General features: G+C 45.0%; 1 protein-coding gene across 5 annotated transcripts in view; it reads left to right on the plus strand.

Annotated features, from left to right (window-relative positions):
- MYO18B (myosin XVIIIB) overlaps positions 1–26332 on the plus strand; it is a 300037-nt gene that overhangs the window by 238381 nt on the left and 35324 nt on the right. For all 5 annotated transcript variants that reach the window (XM_033233057.1, XM_033233058.1, XM_033233055.1 and 2 more), the window contains one exon: positions 21358–21488. In XM_033233057.1, coding sequence (XP_033088948.1) covers positions 21358–21488 — 131 coding nt within the window. The remainder of the gene's footprint in view (positions 1–21357; positions 21489–26332) is intronic.

The raw sequence follows: 26332 nt of genomic DNA on the forward strand, positions 1-26332 counted from the left end.
CCAGCCTGGGTGACAGAGTGAGACTGTCTCAAAAAAAAAAAAAATTATATATATATATACACACACACACATACATACACACACACATTTTATATGTTTATATATGACTCACAGATCATTATATATATTCTCCTATGAATATATGCGCACGCGCGCGCACACACACACATTTTATATGTTTATATATGACTCACAGATCATTATATATATTCTCCTATGAATATATGTGCACGCGCGCGCACGCACACACACACACACACACACAGGAAAATTGTGACCAGAACCCCAATTTGTGATTCTGTGGTTGGTTGCTTGTTTGGTTTGCTTCTGTTAAGGATGTCAGCTGGAGGTTGATTTTAAGTTGCATTATGTATAGCTTGTATTTACTTGTTATTATTACTTTTATAACAGCCTATCATTTATGCCAGGCCTGAGCATGTTTTATACCTCATGTCATTTAATTCTCTTCAATTTCGTGTGACTTATGGCTTTACTTTTCAAAGTATATTCGCACATCAGCAGCTTTGGCTATAGAAATGTAGAGTCTCAGGGTCAGCCCCACACCTTTGAGTCAGCATTGGCTTTTTTTTTTTCTCATATCATCTTCTCTTTATTGCCTTTTCATCAGAATTTCCCAAAATATTTAAATTTATATACCCAGAATTGGCTTTTTAACAGGGTCCCAGGTGACTCCTAGGCACAGCAGCAATGGCAGGAACCCTGATACAGGTATGTCATCGCACTGAATTGCAGGTGAGGAGACTAAGGCTGTGAGAGGTTAGAGACAAGATCTTGGCCGGGCGTGGTGGCTCACACCCATAATCCCAGCACCTTGGGAGGCCAAGGCAGGCGGATCACCTGAGGGCAGGAGTTGGAGACCAGCCTGGCCAACATGGCGAAAGCCCGTCTCTACTAAAAATACAAAAATTACCCGGACATGGTGGTGCATGTCTGTAATCCCTGCTACTCAGGATGCTGAGGCATGAGAATTGCTTAAACCTGGGAGGTGGAGGTTGCAGTGAGCTAAGATCATGCCTCTGCACTCCAGCCTGGGTGACAAAGTGACTCTGTCTCAAAGGAAAAAAAAAAAGAGAGAGAGAGAGAAGCAGGATCTCCTCCCATGCAGATCTCACCCACACAATCCACTACACAATGTAGCTATGGTTTCTGCCTCTGTATTACTGATTTGTTTTTTTGCTTCTAGATCTTATTTCTCACTATCTACCTCCTATTGTTAAGCATTACTTTCTTCTTGGTGCTTCCAGTGTGGGTTCCAGAAGCTAACCACACACTTAGTAGGTGTTCCAATATTTACTAATTGCTGAGTGACCCCATGAAACATTCACACATGCAAAAGTGAGAGCTTGTTCTTAAAAATGGGGTGGTGGTGGTGGCCGTGAATATCAATCAAAAGGGTTTCCTGAGCACAGCTGCCCTTCGGGGCTTTGCATTTTTAGAACGTAGAACAACAGCACCTCTTAGAACCTTCCGCCCATAGAATGTAGAACATAGAACACAGGACAGAACGCAGTGGCTCTTGGCCTGGAGTTCCTCCAGTTTTCTCCCATGGGGTGATTTCAGCAGACAGAACAAGTGAAGTGCCGTAATTTCTCTGATATTTAGATTATTTTCTATCTCTCTATAACATATAGGAATACCCTAGGATGGTGTTGTCGAACGTGGTAGCCACCAGCCTCATAGGGATATTTAAATTTAATTGAAGTGGAATAAAATTTAAAATTCAGATCCTCAGTCACACTGGCCACACATCAGGTGGTCAATAGCTGTGTGTGGCTAGTGGCTGCCATATTGGACAGCAGGCGTGATCTCAAACAGGCATAATCCTTGCGTGCATAATCCAAATGCTTTCTTCGTGTTCCCATCTTATTTGCAATTGCCTCCCAGACCTCTCCCTAGGGTGGAGGTGGCTATACCACGTGCCACTTCCTTTCCGATCCCTTTTGAACTCACATGTGACTTTTCTCATCGTCATATCATTGTCACAAGCAGGGGGACCTGTTTCTGGGGCAACAAAGAGTAATGCATACTCAACCGAGCGTCACTTGGTCCCACAGCTCTTTTGGGTCAAATCTCACTTGTATCTTAGGTCATCCTAGTCTTAGGACAGTGAGGAGGCAAATTGTCACCATCTCCCATCTGTATTTCATCCATTTTTTCCACGAGGTTCCATCAACTTGCATTTTTTGAAACATTAATTTACTCACTAAACTCTTTTATGTCTGCTAATTAATGTTCATACCTTTTCTTCCTCTAATACAACAGCATCTCTTAATTATCAATATGGCTACTCAACAATTAGACCCGCTGAGTCTCAGCATTTGGAATGATAGCATCCTAGAACTTTGATATATAAGACCTTAGAGCCTTCAAGCCAGAAAATCCTAGGATTAATAGAATCTTGAATCATTCGACATGCATAATATTAAAATCTTTTTAAATTGAACCATATGAATTTGCCATTTGTATAGGTCAAAATTGGTTCAACATAGCTGATTGTAACTGGCTCAACCTAATAGAAATATGGAATATTGAAATCTATACATTCTTAGAATTGTTAGCTCCTAATGCTACACAATTTTAGAACTTTAGGATTTTAGAACAGGGGCAGCCAGTTAACTTTTTCTGCAAAGGACCAGGTAGTAAATATTTTCAGTTTTGCAAACCACAGAGTCTCTGTCTCAACCTCCAAAGTCTGTCATTATAGCATGAAAGAAGCCACAGATAATGCATAAATGCATCGTTGTGCTCCAATAAAACTTGATTTACAAAAACAGGCAGGAGGCCAGACTTGACCTGAGGGTTGTAAATTGCTGCCCCTGTTTTGGAACATAAAACTGAAATTGTCCCACCAAGCACTTGGATGTGCACAGGAAACTCATAGACCTCTCCCGTGGTTCCAAAGGGTCCCATTCAAATGTGGAGCCATTTTAAGCACAGTTTTGATTGGTTCAGTCCACTGTCTGTCCCAGGGCAGTGTCTCGCCTCCAGAAAGGGAATCGGGGGGAAGAAGGAGACTTCGGAGGCTGTGACCATAGTGATCCCTGGCACTGGGAGAGAGTCAAAGAGCCATGTCCCAGAGTTGGAGAAAAATGGGGGAGACCATTGGAATCAATGCCTGGCTTCCAAAGTGCTGGAAGACCTTGTGAGTCAAGCCCCTGGATCAGAAACAAAAGATGATCCTGAGTGCCTGGGAGGGCAGAATTGATGGGCCTGGCAAGAGTCAATGGGCCCCAGCTGCGAAGTGAATTTGATGAGGCTGTTCATCCAAGAGGCGTGCACAACCAGGCCATAACCTTGAGATGTGGAGGTAAAAGAAAGAGAGCACACCGCTTAGCAGTTGTTTTTCTTTCCTGCTGAGTCAATAAATGAATAAATGGACCATGAGTGGCCAAGTGGCTGATATAATTTCAGACTCCATCAAAAGGAAGATCGCAAAAGTGTATGGAGGTAGCTTCAACGTCTTTATGTTCCGCCGCAGTGAGCCCCGGCATCCTAATACCATAGTCTGAGAGGCATCTGAAAGGGGGGCAGAGGTCAGCCCGGGGATTAACATTTACTACATGTCTGCTATGTGACAGGCACTGTGCAAAGTGCTTTCGATGCACCATCTAATTAAATCTGCACTTTCAACCTTATGAGCAAGGAAATATTTTTATCTCTGTTTTACACATTTAACGAAAGAGGCTTACAAGAGTTGAAGTGATTTGCCCAAGGCCAGATAGCTAGGAAAGATTGACACCAACGTATGTGATCACTCCAAAACATATGCTCTTAAGCACAATGTCTGCGTTTCTGCAATATCACCTGTACACAGATCACCCAGGGATATTGTTAAGGTGCAGATTCCGACTCAGCAGGTCGGAGGCGGGGCCTGAGATTTGGCATTTCCAACCAGCAACCAGGTGACACTTATGCTCCTGGCGCAGAGACCTCACTTGGAACAGCTGGTACTATATCATAGTTTCTCTATGCTGGAACCCCCAAAGTTATGAAAGGGGAGGTTTACGTTTTTAAGATGAGGTCACACAGCAAACAGTGGTTTGTCCTGGATTCAAATTCACATCCGTCTGACTCCAGAGTCCATTTCTTTCAAAAATAAAGTCTACTGCTTACCCTTATGCTTGTGGCTTGACCCTCAGCTGACGGTGATTTTGTCCCCCCAGGGAACATTAGGAAATATCTGGAGATATTTTTGGCTGGCACAACTTGGGTGGGAGGTGCTGCTGATATCTAGTGGGTAGAGGCCGGAGATGGTGCTAAGCGTTCTGAAATGTACAGCATAGCCCCGTCTAAACACCTACAAAGAATTGTCTGCTCCCAAATATCCCTAATGCTGAGGTTGAGAAACCCTCATTTCTCAAGACACTGCTCTGTGTCTTTTGGTCAGAAATAAAAATCCACCCAGAACTTCTCTCTTGAGGCCACTTCGTGTGCTTAATTTAGAGTTAGTGGATATTTCAACCAATTCCACTAAAAAATGGCCATGAATAAATAAGAGCTGTAACTACCAAAAAAGTCCATTATGCAATCAATAGGTGGAAATTTCCACTACTTTGAGATGAGGGCTTGATGTTTACAACTCTGTAATATCCTTGTGCCTCAGCAGATGGAAACCAATCAAGTCCAGAAATCATTGTCTTAATTTTAGTCATTAACATGCCTGGCCGCACACTGTTTATTGGCGTCTTTTGCTGTTTATGTTGCATGCTCCGTTTTCTCTGATGGTAGCTTTTGCCTTCACCCCATTTCTGAGGGAGATAGCATTGACTCTGATCCAAGCCTGGGGAAAGCTAGGATCTGGCATTGATCACCAACACGAGTATCTCCATTCCATTCCTCCTTGATCAATTCTTGGAAGAACATATCTAATAATACATGACTATTGATTTACCTGAGAGGAATTATTTCCCCCTTCTTACTCAAGCTCATTTCAGATGTTTCTTTGGCTTGTGAAAAATGCTGATTGGGGTTTCATTTGTTGTGAGGTGACGGGATATGCCTGAAAAGAGAAGTGGGTCTCTGAAGAATGAAGAAACAGTATGATAGATAATTATCTCCTATGCATTCAGCTCTTTACAGTTTACAAAGCACCTGAATGTAACTTGGGCTGCACGATGCTCTGTATTGAAGATAGGTAAGGAAGTGACAGCTATTGTAGAGTTGAGGGGCTGACTCCAGGATGTACTCACTGGTGCCTGGGGAATCTGAACAGATGTGGGATCCATTTCTTATGTCTTGCATTGGGTGTGGTTCTCATTCTCCAATCTGTGCTGTTTCTCCCTGGCTTTGCCTATCTGCTTAGCTGTTGGCATACAGTCATTTTAATCACCAGTGGCCTGGATGGCTTTATTCAAGGGGTGATCCGATTTTCCAACTCCTGTATTTGTATTTGTATTGGTATTTGTATTTGTATTTGTATTTGTATTGCTGTGTCTGCAACCCAAGTAGAGTCTCTCCTGGGACTGCTGTGAACAAACGTGGATGCTACACCAGGTTAAGGCCTAATGCCCCCAGGGGGCTGTCACATTGGCAGTAGTGGTCGTATCTCATTCTTGGGCATGGTCAGTGTGACTTATGACCTGGCAGTGAGGAAGTGGGACATACAACGAGCATGTTTTTGTGGAGAGGAGACAGGAAGGACTTTGAGGCCCAGACTGGGGCATTAAAATAGTTTGGCTAGTAGAGTATAGGGCAGATGCCTGGGTGGAGAGAATTGGGGGCACAGGGAAGATGGGGTGAGGGTGAGAAAGCATCAAAACAGAGGAGACCTCCCAGGTTGGCATATCGCACAAGCTGTCACTCAATAGTTCTAAGAATAAGAAAGTGAACTGATGTTTATTAAGCACTTCTTATAGTTTATGCAATGTGTCAAACACTTCCTCTCACCAGTGACTCTTCAGCTAGTCCTATAGCACAGCAATGCTATTATTATTCCCACTTTGCAGATGAGAAAACTGAAGGTCAAGTGGATGACAAGACTTGCTTGGGGTCACACTGCACATGGTGGAGCTGGGTTGCAAGCTTATGTCTGTGTGAACTGAAGGCCCATGTTGATAAGATCTGCTGCATACTGCCCAAGTCATGAATTTAGGGCAGGAAGAGTTTAAAGTTGAAGTATTTATGTGGTGACTTCTAAGTTCCAAGTACTACATGAAGTATTTGGGATATAAGGCTGAGTACAACCTTATCATAAGGAGATCAGTATAGTAGGGAATTAGACATTAGCAAATAATTACAATCTGATGGGGTACAATTTGTACAGTTGTACAAATGCTGGGAGCATAGAAGGGAAAGAAACTAATTCTCTCAGAGGGAACCAGAGAGCACATCATACAGGAGGTGATTATGGAATGGGGTCTTGATGGATGAGTAGAAGTTCACTTGTCAGAGAAGGGATAAGGCAGAGGAGAGCATTCCAGATGGAGGAATGGTAGGTTCAAAGGCACAGAGGCATCAAAGAACATGGCATGTTCGGGAGCTTGGGAAAACTCTGGGAATTACTGATGTGGGGTGCAAGGTGTGGGCAGCAAAAAGAAAGGGGGAGTTGGGACAGAGACTGTGAAGGACTTGATATGCTAAACAACAAAGTTGGGACTGTGGAAACTGAGGAGACACTGAAGACTTTTCAGCAGAGGAGTGACATGATCAGGTTAAAGAGATTCCTCCTTGGAGGCTTTGTGGAATACAGTTGGAGAGTGGGCTAGACTGATGAGAGGAACATCAGTTTAAAACCATGTGAATCCTGGCCAGGCATGGTGGCTCATGCTTGTAATCCCAGCACTTTGGGAGGCCAAGGCAGGTAGATTACCTGAGGTCAGGAGTTCGAGACCAGCCCTGCCAACATGACAAAACCTTGTCTGTACTGAAAATACAAAAATTAGCAGGGTGTGGTGGTGCACGCCTGTAGTCCCATCTACTTAGGAGGCTGAGGATTGCTTGAATCCAGGAGGCAGAAGTTGCATTGAGCCGAGATTGCGTCACTGCACTCCAGCCTGAGCAACAGAGCAAGAGTTTGTCTCAAAAAAAAAAAAAAAAAGAACTATATGAATCCTTAGGAAATTATGATGAAGACTAAATTTATAAAAAGAGAATGGAGAGCAGAGGAAAGATGCAAGAGATTGCATTAATGAGACACCTGAAGCCTAGAGAAGGGATCCAGGGTAAGCTATAAATTGTTCCCACGCTAAACTTCTTTGGAGACAAAATCCAGTAGCCACTTGAGAAGTTGCAAAGTCCATTTTCCCTATTTCTGCAATCACATGGGCTAGTGGGCTGAGAAGAAATATGAGCTGCATTTCCATTTAAATTGAAATAAGACATGTCAAAGGTGGCTTGGTAATTACCAGCTGGAACAATGGCAGTGTGATGTGGGGAGTGTAGTGTCAGTCTATGCAGTGCAGATAAGTTTTGCAGTCGAGACTTAATTATGTTGATATAATTATTCCCGTCAGGAAAATTGGGTGGCACAGATATGTCATATGTGTTTGAGCAGAAAAATGAAATGCCTTTTTTTCTTTATTCTGAGAGTGTAATGCCCAGACCCGCGATGACCCGAAAGCAACCACCAGAGTCCAGAGACAAAGCCAAGTGGCAGGGATCGCTTTATTTCGAGTTCGAACTCGGTTCCCTCCAGCTAGGTATCTGATCCTAGGGAGAGACCCCGAGCTCGGTGTTCAGCCGTCTTTTATAGTCAGACACAAACAAGTTACAGCAAGTTACAGAGTCACTGGGAATTTTTACAGTTGTTTACAATTGGCTGACATTTAAAGTTAAACATTAGTCAGTTGTTCATTGGTTCCTGCCCTTTGACCAAACCACAAACGGTCACTTGCCCTGCTAGGGACTTTCCAGATAACCTTGTTGTTCTAGCATTAAGGGGAGTTTCCTGACTTTTCTGACCTCTGATATTCAGTATTTTTCCACTCCTCAAGAGCAGTTGGGTGGATGACTCTGGGAAGTTGGGATTGGGGTGTTTAGAGTTTACCCCAGATCAGGATGTCTATTTGCATCTGGGGGTTTTATGAATCCCCTGCTCAGTTGGTATCAACTTTGAGAAGGTTGTTGGGGTCCCATGATGGCTCTTCTTTACCGCTTTCTGAGAATGCTACATCAGAAGTCACAGGCTGGAGAGGATTTTTAGGGCTCGCAAAGCTAGGAGCTCTGAAGAGCAAGAGCTTTAAGGAACTTTAGAGAGATTTCTTTTTAAAATTTTTAGTTGCAAACCTTGCGACTGGAAAACCCAAGATAGAGTTACGTACCTTGAAGCCTGATCCCCCCTCCCTTTCCCTTCCCCTTCTCCATCCCAATGCCCCAGGAGAGCTTTAGCCACATTCTCCATCCCTGTGTGATAGGGTCTTGAGGAGTCTGTGCCGTCCACTCCTCCCCACACATCAGGGACTGCACGAATCAAGTCCAAAGCCCCTTCCTCACCACTGAAGCTCCAGCCCCTGGCACTATGGCTACTCAAGTAGCCGGAATGATTTCCAGGCAGAAATGACCCATCTCAAGTGCATGAAATGGAGAGAGGGGTGCACTTGTTGAGAGAGAGAGGACAGGGGCAGGAAACACCCAGGTTCTAGTTTTTTCTCTGCAGCCCCATGACTGTGCAGTCTTTACCAGGTGGCTTCCTGCTCTAAGCCTCTGTTTTGGCCCCTGGTGTCTGGCATGTGTGTCCACAGATGCTCATGGGATGTGTGAATGCACACAGCAGTGCAGCCGACTTAGACGTTCTGCAGGCAAGCTCTTCATCATGTACATTTTAAACAGCTCAAGTTGCCTAAATGTTAACTTTCCAAAAAGCTATGAAGACCCTCAGGCAACAGCTGAGGGCATTTTAAAACCATTGGGTTGAAAAATAAGAAAGGAAAGACCAGAAGCAGGTGCCTGGAGCAGCGAGCCCTTCTGCCTCAAGATAAGGGAAAATCCTGGCAGGGAAAGCTGGATGGTGTACGGTTGCATAGAGTCCCCTACTTGGCTGCAGAGTCAACTCCATTCTGCCTTTAATAGACAAGTGTTTTACCTGAGCGTGAGTCAGATGTATCTATACACATATGCAGAAATGAACACAGGACGGAAATACACCAACATATTCATGAAAAGCAGTTGTCCCCAAATAATAGACTTAAGGATGATTTTCAAAGTTTTCTTTTGTCACTTTTTAAATGTTCTACCTTCTCTATAGTGAATGCTATTAGAAACAGAAAAGCAAAGCAATGGTGTTTAAAAGAGAAAGAAAAGAGCACGTGGTGTTGTATTAGTTTTTAGGGCAGCTATAGCAAAGTGCCACCAACTGCATGGCTTAAGACAACAGAAAGGTATTGTCCTGCAGTTCTGGAGGCTGGAAGTCCAAAAAACCAAGGTGTCAGCAGGGCCATGCTCTCTCCAAAGGCTCTAGGAAAGAAACTGTTCCATGCCTGTCTCCTAGCTTCTGGTGGTTAACTGGAAAATATTGATGTTCCTTGGCTTCTAGATACATCGCTCTAATCGTCAATCTTTATGTGACATTCTCCCTGTGTCCTCCCATTCTCTTTCCTCTAAGTGTATCTCTGTGTCCAAGTTTCCCGTCCTTAGAAGGACACTGGTCATATTGGATTAGGACCCATCCAGATGACTTCATTTTGACTTGATTACCTCCGTAGAGACCTTATCTCTAATTACAGTTACATTCTGAAGTCCTGGGGATTAAGACTTCAACCTGTCTTTTCTGGGGGAGTGATTAAACTCATCAACAGATGTGTTTCTCGAGATGCGAAGTTCTTCCTTTGTAGGTATGGGAGTCAATTGAGATGAGACACATGTGAAGATCTTTTGATGTTACTGTGACAGCCAGCCTCCCAGATGGTTCTCAGTGATCTGCGTCTCTGGCATTCACACCCCGGTGTTGTCACCTCCCATACTGCATCAGAGTTGGTCTGTGTGACATTTTGGTTGCATCAATGGTAATAGGTCACCCCTTCTGAGACTAGGCTATAAAAGACATTTGGTGGCAGGAGGATCACTTGAGGCCAGGAAGTCAAGACCAGCTTGGACAACACAATGAGACCCCATCTCTACAAAAAAAAAAAAAAAAAAAAAATTAGCCTGGTGTGATGGTGCATGCCTGTAGTCCCAGGTATTCAGGAGGCTGAGGCAGGAGGATCATGTGGGATCAGGAGTCTGTGGCTGCAGTGAGCCATCATAGTGCCACAGCACTCCAGCCTGGGCAACAGAGTGAGACCCTGTGTCTAAAGAATGATAATAAAACTATATAATAAAAGACATTTGGCTTCTGCCTTGTTCCCTCGTGGATCACTTGCTGTGGGAAAACCATCCACTGTGTCATGAGGACACTGAAGCAGCTCAGCAGGTGTATTAGTCCGTTCTTGCATTGCTATAATGAACTACCTGAGACTGGATAATTTACAAAGAAAAGAGGTTGAATTGGCTCATAGTTCTGAGGCTGTAGAGGAAGCATGGCTAAGGAGGCCTCAGGAAACACAATCATGGCAGAAGTCGAAGGGGAAGCAGGCAGGCCCTACATGGCTTGAGCAGGAGGAAGAGAGAGAAGGGGGAGGTGCTACATACTTTTAAACAACCAGATCTTGTGAGAACTCATTTGCTATCATGAGAGCAGCAAGGGGAAAATCCACCCCCGTGATCCAGTCACCTCCCACCAGACCAGCCCCTCCTCCAACACTGGAGATTACAATTCGACATGAGATTTGAGCAGAGACACAAATCCAAACCACATCAGTGGGAGATCCATGAGGCAGAGAACTGAGCCTTCGTGCCAACAGCTAGTGAGGAAGTGAGGCCTCCAGCCAGTAGCCACATCAGTGAGCCTGCTTGGAAGGGCACCCTCCAGCTGCAGTCAAGCCTGCAGACAACCAAAGCCCTGGCTGGCATTTCAATAGATCCTGTAACCCTATCGCTGCTGCAACCAGCAGCCACTAACACAGTATCTTAAAACAGCACAGATTTATTCTTTTAGAGTTCTAGAGATCAGATAGATGTCCAAGATGAGTCCAAAGGCATTAAAAATTAAGGTATCATCAGGATTGGTGCCTTCTGGAGGCCCCAGGGGATAATCTGTTCCAGCCTCTTCTAGCTTCTAGAGTCTGCCAGCATTTATTGGCTCCTGGGTGCACCACTCCAATCCCTGCTTCCATCTCCACATTGCTGCTCTCTCCCCCACTGATCCCCTTGCCTCCATCTTCAAAGACCCTTGTGATTGATTATATTAGGGCCTACCTGGAAAATCCAGGATAATCTCCCTCTCCCTCAAGATCCTTAACATAATCATATCTGCAAAATGCCTTTTGCCATATAAGGGAACATATTTACATGTTGCCGGATTAGATCATGGACATCTTTGGGAGGACTTTATTCATGCTGCCAAATACCTTGAACCAGAACCACCCAGATAAGCCACTGCTGAATTCTCAACCCACAGAAACCATGAAAGATAATACATGATATTAGATATTTGAAAACTCTAAGTGTTTGGGTAACCTAGTATACAGCAATACGTCACTAGTACAGAATAGGGATCTGTAATCCTGCACTTGATTCTGTAGCCCTTGAAAATAATAATTCTGGTGGCTGAGCACAATGGTTCACACCTCTGATCCCAACAGTGGGAGGCAGAGGTGGGAGGATTACTTGAGGGCCAGAGTTCAAGTTCAGTCAGGGCAACATAGTGAGACCCCATCTCAAAAAACAAAAAACAAAAAACAAAACACACACACACACACACAAACTTAAGTGGATGTGGTGATGTGCACCTGTGGTCCTAGCTACTGAGTAGGCTGAGGCAGGAGGATCATGAGAGCCCAGGAGTTTGAGGCTGCAGTGAGCTATGATCACACCACTGCACTCTAGCTTGGGTGACAGGGTGAAACTGTCTCTAAAATTAAAAAAAAAAAACATAATTCTAGATGTCTTATAACTTTTTCCTCAAAATATGGACATGGAAAAGTGTGCAAATCACATAAGTGAACAGTTTGATGCATTTGTACGGACTGAAAACACTGTTGTCTGTCTTAAATAATGAAGCCTGGAATGATCCTGGATGCTTTAGAGCTCTGAAGCAGTCATTACCAGTTCACTTTCAGATCTACTCCTACCCCTTCTCTGCTCTGCTGTAGAATTACAGAAAATGACATTTCCTGGTTTCCTTGACTTCTGGTAGGTTCTGCCAATGAAAGGCAGTGACGGACAACTGAAGGTCAAAAGGAAGGGGGAAGACAGGATATCTTTCTTTGACGCTGCCTTGAGGCATCCATGGAAGCAGCAGTACCTCCTTTTAATCCAGATTTTTTTTTTTTTTTTTTTTTAGACGGAGTCTCGCTCTGTCACCCAGGCTGGAGTGCAATGGCTGGATCTCAGCTCACTGCAAGCTCCGCCTCCCAGGTTTACGCCATTCTCCTGCCTCAGCCTCCCGAGTAGCTGGGACTACAGGCGCCGCCACCTCACCTGGCTAGTTTTTTGTATTTTTTTTAGTAGAGACGGAGTTTCACCGTGTTAGCCAGGATGGTCTCGATCTCCTGACCTCGTGATCCGCCCGTCTCGGCCTCCCAAAGTGCTGGGATTACAGGCTTGAGCCACCGCGCCCGGCCAAATCCAGATTTTATCAAGGACTCTCCTCCTTCCTTCATGAAGCCTGTTTCCTCTGGGCAACACTATTGAGGTCTTGCTTCCCAATGGATGGCCCAACTCCTTGGCTTTTTTGTCCAGCCCTAGGTTGGCAGTGCCTTCCTGCTGTTGCTAATTTCTCCTGGCTTCTCAATTTTTCCATCACCTGGGTCACAAATTTTCTGTATTAAATTCCCTTGGCTGAATGACCCAGAGTGGTTTCTGTTTTCCCAAAGCATTCTGTAAAATCCTTCCAGCTACAACAAAACAAGTAATAGGTTCTTAGACGTCATTTTCTGAAAAATGAAGTCATCCTCGCTAACCACCAGCAGCCCTCGTATTTTCCGTGTCTTTAGTTAGAAAGAAGGAAATAGGAACCTGTGGACCAAGTACGTGCTACTGATTTAGGTAGATGAGGTGTACACAATTTTACATTATTTCATTTGTTCCTTGTAACACCTTTTGTCAAGGAATAATATCGTACTGCCATTTTAACAGATGAGGAACTGAAGGTGAGAAAGGATTAGTAACTCTTCAGTTTTCGCGTAGCTGCTTCAGGGTTCATCTTGTTCCAAAGCCAGTTCTGTTCCTGCTATTTGTGATGTCGTTAGCAGTTTGCATCTCTCCCTCTCCCCACCCACCAGGGTCTTCCTGGAAGTGTGATTAGTTTCAGCTTCACTCGGATCCACAGAATACTCACCAATCTTTAAGGAGAAATAAACTTGCGAACCAACTAACTAATATAAATATCTTCTTTGAGGATATGAAAACCATTTCTAGGAGGATTGGGGTCATTTAAAAATGTGGCAGAGGCTGAGTGCAGTGGCTCATGCCTATAATCCCAATGCTTTGGGAGGCCAAGGAGGGAGGACACTTGACACCAGGAGCTTGAGACCAACCTGGGGAACACAGCAGAACCCTGTTTCTGCAAATACTACTACTTCTACTACTACTACTACTACTACTAATAAGATATCTGGGCATGGTGGTGCATGCCTGTAGTCCCAGCTACTCAGGAGACTGAGGTTGGGAGGATCACTTGAGCCCAGGAGTTCAAGGTTACAGTGAGCTATGACTGCACCACTGCACTCTCCAGTCTGGGCGAGAGAGTGAGACCCCCTCATCTCTTAAAAAAAAAAAAAAAAAGGTGTAGCAGAATTGAAAGTTCTGATCGATGCTGGCAGATGAAGCACAGGATAGCACTGGAATGACACACTTGGCTTGGTGAGTTGAGAGAATGGATTCTAGTCCGTGATTGCTTGGGTCTCTGCTGTGATTGATCAGACATGCCTGCCATGTATGAAGAAAAGGACAGGAGGTATTGTTGGGTATTTGCTGACCCTTTAGAAATTATGAAGGCCCCAACTTTAATCTGTCACTTTCTAGCTGTATGAATTGGGTGCCTTTGATGGGTCTCTCAGTGTCTGTTATCACATCATAAAAATAGAATAATACTGGGGTGGGTGGATCACTTGAGGCCATGAGTTAGAGACAAGTCTGGCCAACATGGTGAAATCCTGTCTCTACTAAAAATACAAAAATTAGCCAGGTGTGAATGGCAGGTGCCTGTAATCCCAGCTACTTGGGGGGCTGAGGCAGGAGAATTGCTTGAACCTGGGAGGTGGCAGGTGCAGTGAGCTGAGATCATGCCACCGCACTCCAGCCTAGGTGACAGAGCAAGAGTCCCTCAAGAAAAAAAAAAGAATAATGTAACGAATCTTCAGGATGATTATGAGGAAAGAACCCTGTAGAATGATGACCAACTTCTCCTTCGTCCTTATTCCTGCTGGAGACTGGCCATACATTTGGGTTTTCTTAGGGCCACTCCCACTCTTTCCTTTCCCAAAGTGGAGCTTAACACCACCTGCTGATGCTTACTCTATTACCAATGTAGCCTTTGAGCTCTTGCTGGAACACAATTCACAGGGCATTATTATTATATTATTATTATTTTGAGATGGAGTCTTGCTCTGTCACCCAGGCTGGAGTGCAGTGGCACAATCTAGGCTCAATGCAACCTCCGCCTCCCAGGTTCAAGCAATTCTCCTGCCTCAGCCTCCTGAGTAGCTGGGACTACAGGTGCGTGCCACCACGCTCGGCTAAATTTTTTGTATTTTTATTACAGCTGGGGTTTCACCATGTTGGTCAGGCTGGTTTCGAACTCCTGACCTCAAATGATCCACCCACCTCGGCCTCCCAAAGTGCTGGGATTAGAGGCATGAGCCACCCTGACCAGCCCACAGGGCTTTTATTCCCCCACTTCACAGCCTCCAGCCTCAGCCTCATTTCTCCCAGGCAAGTGACCCTCGGATAATTTGAAGGAAGCAATGGCAGTTCCTCATAGCCTTTCTTTCTGGGAAAGATTCCCTCACCTGCAAAGACATGGGCATCATTGGATGACACAGGAACAATTAGAAGCAAAGCTGGAAAGAGCCATGGACTGCAGTCAGGAGACCTGAGCTTAGCTCTGGATCTTTCCTTGGTTGTGTGTCCCTAGGCAAATGGGTTAACCTCTCTGAGCGTCAGCCTGCTCATCTGTAAAATGGACAAGACAAGGTGGTGAAGATTACCTCTCAGCACGGAGCAGGTGGATGAGATTGTTCACTGTAGCATCAGAGAGGAATAAAGTATATATTTTTAACTTGCCTACTATAAACATAATTCTTATTCTTTACAGAAAATCTTGAGGAGTGCTAAAAGGAATGTAAAAATTGCCTGATATCTTACCACACAGAGATAATAGCCATTGCTACCACTTTGTTGCAGTAATCTCAGCTCACTTTTTATGTTTCTATAGTACTTGACTCTGGGGGTTTCAATAAAGATTAAATGAGATAAGATATTTTGAACATTTAGCAGAGTGCCTGTGTATGCAAGAAATGTACATAAATATATTCACTTATTAATTAGTTTAACACGTATTTATTATGTTCAAGGTTTGTTAAACATTTAAGTATATGAAAATACTTGATTATTTTCATCAAGTTTCAGAATATACCCTGATCTATAGGATAAAGTACATGTTACAGACAAAATTCAACTCCATTTGATTTTCAAGTTGAAGCCAGAAAGGATTGCTGATTGCTAATTCTAATCAGTAACCAGACTCTAATAAATACATCCTTAATATTTGTTAGGTAAGCTATGTGCCAGATGCTGGAAATATTTGGGTGTGTATCTACACATGTACATATTGTGCACACACGTTCACATATGTACATGTTTATATATATAATAGCATATGTGTGTGTAATTCTTTTCAGCACCAGGCTCTGTAACATTTTCTGCTTGTCTTTACCAAATTAGAAGAAAGCAACAAGATAGGTTTTCATCAAGTTTCAAAAGTGTTTTGAGATAGTCTGATCTATAGTGTAAATTGTGTGGCACAGGTGAAATTAACTTTGGGGGGCCTTGGGAGACACCTCAGAAGGTTGGAGAGGCAACCTCTAGAGCTGCAGAAATTAACAAATGAGAGTCTTGTCCATTTGCAGAGAGGAGAGGGTCCTCTGAAGATTGAGATGCTCTGGGCAGAGAAAATAAACAACAAACAGCAGTTTTAAATATTAGCCTCTAATTGAACATCACAAGAGGAGATGACTTTAATTGCAGCCATTAATTATCACATGAACTGCTTCTCACATGGGCAACTCTTTGATATGCTCCAGAGGGAGTAGCCTGGGGGTTTAACAAGAAATCATAGTTCTCTCAAGTGATGCTGGGGAGGTCAGCAAGTATGCATGTTATCTACATAGTTCATGTTATTGTACTGATTTCTGTGTACACGATATATATATCCTCCATATATTATGTATGTATCGTGTATATTATGCATGCATTAGTTAGAATGTATAATACCTCTATCCTTCCCTAATTCACCACTAATAGTCATACAATAGCACCATTCATTTCATCCCCAAACATGTATTGAGTGCCTTCTGTGTTCCAGACACCGGTAATACAGATGGAGATTAGATCCCTGCAAGAACATAAGCTCTGTGGAAGTGAGGACTTTATTTGTATTGCCAGTGCCTAGATCAGTGCTGCACCTCGTAGGTGCTCAACAAATGTTTATTAAGTGTATGTATGTATGAATGAATAATATATGAATATATAATATATACCAGGAGGTATGGATGTTGTGTGTCTACAGTGTGTACACCATTATATTGTAGTTTTAGATTACCCCGGGAATGTGGTGTATATCTTAAAGGATTTCTGCTGTCTATGCATCTAACTATCTAAATCATTTTGTATCCTAATTATCCCCCACCTTCCAATTTCTCTCCATGCTTCAGATCTCTAAAGAGAGCTAATAACAGAGAGGACCAAGCTCACACCCAACCTCAGAACACAACCCCATTTTCATGAAGCAGCCCTGAGCCAAACCCAAGCGAGCGTGATTGTCAGATGCTGTCGTTGCCTCCCGCCCACTTCCTGTTGCATGAGAGGGTCACTGACTCACTTCCCCTTCTGCTTGTGCATCCCTTCCGTGTCTCCGGAGGGGTCTCTGGCTGGCGCCTTGTTTTATGTGCCCCAGGAAGACCGTTTGGGGCACTGCACTTGTTTAGCCTAATGAAATGGTCTCTGCAATCAGCAGACTCCATTTGGTTTTTGTGTTGAAGCAGGAAAGATTTGCTGATTGCTGATTACAACAACACTAAATTTCTCCAAGCTTTCTCCTCGGGGTGCACCCACTGAGTCTGATGCTTCCCTAGCAGATGGAGGAGGGGATGCAGAGGGTGGCAAGGGGACAACAGTGGAGGGTGGAAGGTAGTGGCAGGTCCCCAAACCCTGTTCTTGGTCCACATACTCTGGCCTAACTAATGATGGCTTTCTGGTTCTCACCTCTTCTTGCTGTGTCTAAGCTAACTCACCTTCTATGCAGCCCTTGTTTTTTTCATGTCTTTTCTCTGCAGGATAGTGAAAAATCTTCAGAGCCAGAGTCCTGCATTCCGATGTTTTTGTTTGCTTTGTGACTTTGGCAAATCTCCTCAGTGAACTGGGGATGACACTGTTCTTCCTGATGCTTCTTCTCCTGTGAGAATTAAAGGATAGCTATGCCACTGTTGGTCAGGTTTCCACTCTGTCAAGCTCATTTGCTCCTCACAAGAGCCCTGTGAGGAAGGGCCTACTACTGGCTCCATTTCCCCAGTGAGACAACTGAGGGTCAGAGAGGTTAAGTAACTTGCTGGAAGTCACACAGCCAGTGAGCAGCAGAGTTGGGATTTGAACCCCGGCAGCTCGGCTCCAGAGCCTACTTTCACTTTTATGATATTGTGGATTTGACTCATTTTAGTCTCCTATTTCTTCTGCCCACTTGCTTAGTCGCAGCCCAGACCCACCCATCCCTGAAACACAGTGCCTCCTTCTGTCTGTCTCCTCTATCCTCCGGAAGCTCCCTGAGGATGTGGACTGTACAGCTTGCTGCTCCTGCATGACACTGACACGGGCAAGATTCAGCTAAGCAAAACGAGGAAGGGGCGTCTGTACCCTTTTCTCGTATCTCAGCACATGTGACCTAAAGGGTTCCCACTTAAGAACCCAAGACCTGGATGCACATCTCAGCTTTGTGGTCTTCCAGCGGCGTGACCTCAGACAGGTCATTTGGTTAGACATTCATTGAACCAATGCTTATAGGATTCACTGTACTTAACACATAACCCACAATGGCCCAGACGTGTGGACGTGGGACAGAATCTTAGACAGCAATACAGATTTTTCTGCCTCTGTGTCTTACAAAGACACAGGTGCCATATCTGGGAGAAAGTGGCTAATGCCCAGTGACACCATCGTCCTGGCCCATTAGAAAAGAGTGGAGCCAGCCGGGTACAGTGGGTCATGCCTGTAATCCCAGCACTTTGGGAGGCTGAGGCGGGCGGATCATGAGGTCAGGAGATTGAGACCATCCTGGCTAACACGGTGAAACCCTGTCTCTACTAAAAATACAAAAAAATAAAAAATAAAAATAAGCCAGGCGTGGTGGCAAGCGCCTGTAGTCCCAGCTACTTGGGAGGCTGAGGCAGGAGAATGGCGTGAACCTGGGAGGCAGAGCTTGCAGTGAGCCAAAATTGTGCCACTGCCCTCCAGCCTGGGCTGCAGAGCAAGACTCCGTCTCAAAAAAAAAAAAAAAAAAAAAAGGAAAAGAGTGGAGTCTGGGCAGATGCTTCCAGAAGCTGCCGGGATTTTGCACCTAGCCATTTTCTAGGTGCGTTCATGAGCTGACATGCTGATGTCCTGGGGTGAGCACCCCCTCCTTCACAGTCCCTCAGTGTCCTTTATTTCCTCTGACAACCTGGAGGTCCCAACCTCGGGTTGTCTCTCACCTTGTCAAGGCTGAGATAGGGATTTCACAGTTGGTGGCTTCAATAAACTGGGAGGGACTGGCAGCCCCTTCTCATGCCACCACCGTGGCATCCTTCCCACCACCCCTTCTCCCTCTCATCAGCTCAGCCTTAGGTTTACTCAGTCTTTGCCTGCTGCCTCTCTCTCTTTAAAATCAGAAAACATTGGAAAGGCACAGACGTACAATAATGTGAACGGGCAAGCCGATCTGCAGAGAGCTGTGTGTCCCTGCAATGGCCCTCGCTAACTTCTTCTGGGGAATGCAATCAGTGCCACAGAAAGAGCACTGGACTTGGAGCCGCCAAGTCCAGGGTTCAGATCCCAGCTCTGCGCCTTTCCTGAGTGACCTCGCTGAGTGACCTTGCTGGCTTTAATTTCCTCATCTGCAAAATAAAGAAAAATGAGGCCGGGTGCGGTGGTTTATGCCTGTAATTTCAGCACTTTGGGAGGCCAAGGTGGGCGGATCCCTTGAGGTCAGGAGTTCAAGACCAGCCTGGCCAACATGGTGAAACCCCGTCTCTGCTAAAAAAAAAAAAAAAAATACATAAATTAGCTGGACGTGGTGGTGGGTGCCTGTAACTGTAATCCCATCTACTTGGGAGGCTGACGCAGAAGAATTACTTGGACCCGGGAGGTGGAGGTTGCAGTGAGCTGAGATCGCGCCACTGCACTCCAGCCTGTGCAACAGAGCAAGACTCTGTCTCAAAAAAAAAAAAAAAAAGAAAAAAAAAAAAGAGAGAAAGAGAGAGAAAGAGAAAAATGACTCTAGGCTAAGAGAGGGGCTGTGAGCCATTCATTTTCTCTCACCTACTCAGTTCCATGGGGAGCTGGGAATTGCACTTTGACCCCACATCCTCAAATTTCTTCCCTCCCACTGTCCTCAGTTGGTATGTGTGTTCCTTTATACAGCAGTCCAAAAATAAACTGTACATAATTAGAGCCTCTTACAAGAAAAATCCCATCTATAACCCCACTTCGCCCCATCCATAAATATTCTCAATTCTCTGTGTTATTTGCATAGATTTGGGCATGATACTGTTTGGATCTATTCCATTTGCTTCGTGTTATTTCACAGAAGCACTCCGTGCTGCCACAATTCTTATTTCTAATGTTAATGTCTGCCTAAGAGCCTCAAAGTGACACACTGTGATTTCTCTAACCATTCCCAATTGCTGGGTGATGAGGCAGATCCCAGCCTCTCCTTGTCATTGGTAGCACCGCCGCAAACATCCTCGGGCATAGAGCTGTGTTCTACCTCTTGATTTATTCCCCATAAGATGAATTACCAGGAGGTTAGATTCTGGTTCTCACCCAGGGTTTCAAACTCAGCACCGTGGACATTCAGGCCAGATAATTCTTTGTGGGATTGTCCTGTGCCTCATAGGATGTTGAACAGCATCTCTGGCCTCTACCCACCAGATACCAGCAGCATTTCCCCAAGTTGTGACTGCCAGAAATGTCTCCAGACCTGGCCAAATGTCCCCTGGGGGGCAAACTGACCATCAGGTGACAATCATTGTATGTTAAAGGGTAGCAATGAGTAGGTTACAAGTTAAAGTCAGAGATTTTCCCAAGAGTCCAGATAAAATCTGATTAGAAAGGTTCCAGAAAGTACTGATCACTAAGATGAACCCTGAGAGGGGTGTCAGAGGCACTGAGCTAGAGTTCCAGCTCCGCCATGAAGTCTTTACTTCTTAAGGCCTCAGTTCCTCATCTGTGAAATGGGAACAAGAATAGAGACTCACCTGCTGGGCCTGCGAGGCATGAATGAGATCCTGGCTGCAAAACACTCAGCACAGCTCTAGCCACAGAAAGAGCTCCAAAAATGCCCATTGTGCTTGCCTGTTCTAGAGGGAGCCCAGCTAGGTTTTTTATCTTTGCTTTTGCTGCTGTGAGGATAGCAAGGTGGGGGTGTCTAGAGGACGTACTTGAAAGAAAACCATCTTTGTTATACTCTCCCCATGACCTCCTGCACTAGACTTATCCCTGGGGCTCAGCTTCCTAAACCAGACTCCATGACCCTTCTTGGTTTTTACATTTACTCATCCATCCGAGATGGGCTGAGTATCCACTGCGCATGGTGGTGCAGATTCAGAGCATGGCCCTGGGGTCAGATGCACTGGGAGCAGCACTCCCTGCACAGGTGAGCAAGCTCTGTGTGCCATGCCCTGGAGTATCTATTCCCTCCTCTATGAACCATGGAACACCTGGTTGAGGATCCCATAAACCTGTCCACAGAGAGAGCCTCTCGTGGAGAACCTACCACTTAATAGTGCTCAGTGAACGCTAGGCTCAGCCTGGGGCGTGTCTCTTCCCCAGTGCATGCATGGGTGGTGCATTTCTTGCCCAAGGCCAATGTATGTTTGCATCCTCTGTCCCCAGGAGAAGTATGTGGAGGAACTTGGGGCAGTGAGGCAGACCCTCCAGACAGACCTGGAGACGTCCATTCGCCGGATTGCTGACCTGCAGGCAGCCTTGGAAGAAGTGGCATCCAGCGATAGTGATACTGAGAGGTAACTTGCTGGGGGCTGGGCGGGGCTGGGCGCAGCAGGTGGACGGCATCCTGGAGCTCTTTGCCCTTTAGCCAGGCTGGGGCCACATTCACTGGGAAACCCAAAGATGTTCTAGGGCTGGAGGCATCATTGGCTTACTTGGGTGAGGAGAGACTGTATGTTGCCCTGCTGGTATTAACCTCTCCTTGCTGTTGCTAAAACCTCTCAGTCCGGCTCAGCAAGCCTTTGGTGAGGCAATGTGACTGGAATAAGGACTAGTGTATGGTCTTCTGCAAGTTCCATGTCCAATCTTGGCCTAATTCCCTCATCTGTAAAATGGGCATAATAATATTAGGATGAACCACATGCAGTTGCCAAGATGGGACTCTTTTTGACCTACAGACTGGAAGTTTCATATATTCAATCTACTGCCTATTTCATAGGGCTGTTGTTGAGAGTTAATGAGTTCACAGATGAACATGACAGGTATGTAAGTGCTATATAAGTGGAAGCTATGTTTGTACAGAATAATGGACATTGTTTTACAAGGGCAGTGGCCGATTCAAGGATGCAAGGTTGGGCTGGTGATTAGCGAGACCACCCAGTTCAGTGGCAGGGCTTCTTGCCTTTCTCAGAAGATTGGCTACTTCTCACCATCTCTGCTTGAGTCTCAAGCTACTGCAGGCCACAGGTGGACTGCTCAGCTGGAAAGAGTTTGAGGTATCCCAGCTGGACCCACGGGTCCAGGCTGTCCAACTTCTGTAGTGTTCTGTTCCCAGGAGCTACCTTTGTACCCTTGGCTTATTGCTTCTCCAGGAACCACAACTGCCTGTCTTGCCCCACATCCCTGCCCCCATTCTAGCCTCTGTGGCAAGGTCTGGGTAGCAGAGAAGACACTTTCCTTACATAGCTTTCCAATAAAGAATGTCCAGAGGTGGTTCCCTCCTGTGGCCTGCAAGCTGCCCCTGTACACACCTGAACAGGCCACATTAAAAGCCAGTTTTTCTTGGTCTTCCTCTCTGTGAAGGCTGTTTTTTCTGCAGCCGGAACAGTCAATTATCAGTCTTTGGAATGCATCCCTCTCTGTTTCCATATGAGCACCCTGACTGCAGAGAAGTTCAAGGTCACACAGCAAATTAGCTTCATACACTGAGCTAGAACTCAGGTCTGCTGAACTTCCTACCCAGACCCTTGCCACTCACACCCCTTTTAAGGGGTGGAGGCAGGGGCAGCTGCTGACCTTTGGGACATGTGGGTGCAAGACAGGCAAGGGAAGCAGAGAGGGTTACAAATCAGCTCTGGTTTAGCCAGCAGGAAGAACCAGACATCTATATTGTCTATATTAGAGCTGACTATGAATAGTCAAGGAAAAAAACTGGAAGAAATACACCAACATTCTAACACTGAGGAAAGGCGTTACGGGTGACAATTTTTTTTTCTTCAAGTTTATTTATATTTTCTGAAATCTGTGCAATGAACATGCACACACATCTCTAGCTCTACTAGTACTCTCTTTGGGAGATTTTGCTCAAATAAGTTATGTACTCCATACACCTAATTTTAGAATGCGCATAACCTCCTCTCTTAAGGCAATCCTGGGCTGGTCATAGCTGCTGAGGGATTTGTAACCTCAGACTCTCCAGTAAAGATGTTTGCGCTCAGCAGGAGCAAGACGGAGAGCCACTGGACTCTAAAACTCCATGTTCTTGGCCAGGCATGGTGGCCCATACCTGTAATCCCAGCACTTTGGGAGGCTGAGGCAGGAGGATCACTTGAGACCAGGAATTCAAGACCAGCCTGGGAAACATAAGGAGTCTCCATCTCTACAAAAACTCCTTTTTAAAAATTAGCCAGATATGGTGGCACCTGTAGTCCCAGCTACTCAGGAGGCTGAGGTAGGAGGATGACTTCAACCCAGGAGTTTGAGGCTGCAGTGAGCTGTGATCTGTGATTGTGCCACTGCACTCCAGCCTGGGCGACAGAGCAAGACCCTGTCTCAGAAAATAAATAAGTAAATAAAACTTCATGTTTTGCCTCTAAATAAAAGACTTCATCTTAAAAAAAATTCTTTAATTTGTGCAAAAGTGGCTTCTATGCACATTCCAAATATTCCCGCCATTCCCTGCTAATTGGCACAGCTGCCAAACTGCTGGTAAAAGGGCAAATCCTGATGTTGTAGCTGCTTTCCAGCTCATGATTGCATTTCGGATCCCACCTCCACTGCCCCCTCCTCCTCCTGTTTTATTAGTGTCATGGCAGAACTTACTGTAATTACAAACTCCTTTTGTCAATATTACTTGTTTGATGCTTGAGCTGGCTTCTCCATTCATAGAAACAACAGAGCTTTTGCATGAATTACAGCAGGAATGAATGGCTGTAGTTACTACCATCTTTGGTCAATGAGCAAAATGTTTAAATTATTTTCACTTGCATAGAAAATATTGCTTTTCTAGTAAACAATAAAAATTAAGTAAACATAACAGCATTGGAAGGAGGTGGAGGATCCATGCTTGAAGGGTGGGTGACAGGCTGGAAGAAGGTGCAACAAGAAGCAAGGGACAATGTCCATCAACAGATGAATGCATAGAGAAAATGTGGTGCCGGCGCGGTGGCTCAAGCCTGTAATCCCAGCACTTTGGGAGGCCGAGACGGGCGGATCATGAGGTCAGGAGATCGAGACCATCCTGGCTAACACGGTGAAACCCCGTCTCTACTAAAAAATACAAAAAAACTAGCCAGGCGAGGTGGTAGGGCGCCTGTAGTCCCAGCTACCCGGGAGGCTGAGGCAGGAGAATGGCGTAAATCCGGGAGGCGGAGCTTGCAGTGAGCTGAGATCCGGCCACTGCACTCCAGCCCAGGCGGCAGAGCGAGACTCCGTCTCAAAAAAAAAAAAAAAAAAAAAAAGAAAATGTGATGCGTATACACAATGGAGTACTATTCAGCCATCAAAAAGAATGAGATTCAATCATTTGCAGCAATGTGAATGGAACTGGAAGTCATTATGTTAAGTGAAATAAGCCAGACACAGAAAGAGAAACATTGCATGTTCTCACGTACTTGTGGGATATAAAAATCAAAACAATTTAAGCCATAGGAATAGACAGTAGGAGGTGGGATGGCTAATGGGTACAAAAATGTAGTTAGAATGAATGAATGAGACCTGGTATTTAATAGCACAACAGGATGACTGTGGTCAATAATCATTTCATTTTCCATTAAAAAATAACTAAAGGAGTATAACTGAATTGTTTGTAACACAAAGGATAATTGCTTGAGGGGATGGATACCCCATTTTCCATGATGTGGTTATTACGTATTGCATGCCGGTATAAAAACATCTCATGTACCCCATAAATATATATACCTACTATGTACCCCCAAACATTAAGAAATAAAAACATTATAAAAGGAAAAGAAGAAGCAAGGGACAGACATCTCACTGGGGGAATGAGGTCCTGGTGGTGAGGTCACACACAGAAGGTTGCAGACATCACTCTAGTCTTGGCATGGTGGGGAATCCCCTCTGGCTTTAAAGGGACCCTGCTGTCACCCTCATCCTAATAAGAGATGCCTTTATCTGTCTCCTCTGTTCTGATCTACCCTTTCTGAGCTCCATGCCCTGGGCACCCAGGAATCCAATCTGAATTCCTTCTGTCTCACTTTTCATGATCTTCTGTCTCTAGGAGCTTAAATCTTCCTCCCTGCTGGGCTTCTGATGTTTTTTCCTTGACTGGATCTCTGATGTCCATATAACACCTGCCTCATAGCTGGAAGGGACATCACCCGCTTTTCAGAGTTGCTGTGAGGTGTGAATTGACTACAGAATGCCAGGTGTAAAAAATGCATCTTGTGCCTGTACCCGAAAAAGCCTCGTGCAATGTGCAGGATTATTACAATTGGAAATCAAGGAAGAATTTGAGAGGGAATAGGCTTTGCACGTCAACAAGTTTGATTGCCAATTAAATCTAATAGCTAATTTCTGCGTGACCTTGGACAAGTTATTCAACCTCTCTGAGCCTCCGTCTCTTTGAGTCTAAGATGGGTTAATAATAAGAAGCAAGTGAAAAAGTATGACTTCCTAGCACAGTACCTTGCGCATAGTAGGGGCTCAACGAGAATCATCAATTGCATTCATTCATTCATTTGATAAATTCTTACTGAGCACCTATTGCATGCGAGATGCTGTGTTAAGTGCTTGTTTTATTACACTTGCTTCTCGTTATCGTTATTCTGTCTCTTACAGATGAAGAGAGGTTGAATAACTTGCCTGAAGTCAGGCAGAAATGAACGTTTGGAACTGTGTCTAAAGCCCAGGTTGGTTGAATTGCCAAGGAATAGAGAGGGAGAAGAGCCTAGGGGTGGTCCTGCTTTTATCAAACCTGCATTCTGATGGTGGAGTGTGTGCATGTGTGTGTGTATATGTGTGTGTATCCAAAAATAAAGGGCACAGACTGATAAATAAAACACTAGAATACAATTGGAGTTACGAGGGCAGAGAACGTGGTGCTGTGATGAACAGCAGGATAGGCAGATATAGCCCCAGAGAGGAAGGGGTTGGAATTAAGACCTGAATGAGAAGAAGGGGCCAGCCATGGGAAGGCCTGGAGAAAATGAGTAAGGGCAGATCAAGGCACGTTCTAGGAAGTGAAAGAAGACCAGTGTCCCCCAGGAAGGTAGATGAGGGAGCAGCAGCCCTCTGGTTCCCCTTTTCTCTTTCTCCATCCCGCCTTCCTCTTTCCCTTTCTCCTACCTTTCTTCTCCTCTGAAGATGACCCATAGAAACCCACTGATACCTTCAGTTTCTTAAAATGCCCCAGTGCTCCAGGCAGGATTGGCCACATCATTTGTAGGGTTCAGTGTGAAGT

This window comes from Trachypithecus francoisi, unplaced genomic scaffold (assembly GCF_009764315.1).
Source record: "Trachypithecus francoisi isolate TF-2019V2 unplaced genomic scaffold, Tfra_2.0 Lachesis_group14, whole genome shotgun sequence".
In the NCBI taxonomy this organism is placed as follows: domain Eukaryota; kingdom Metazoa; phylum Chordata; class Mammalia; order Primates; family Cercopithecidae; genus Trachypithecus; species Trachypithecus francoisi.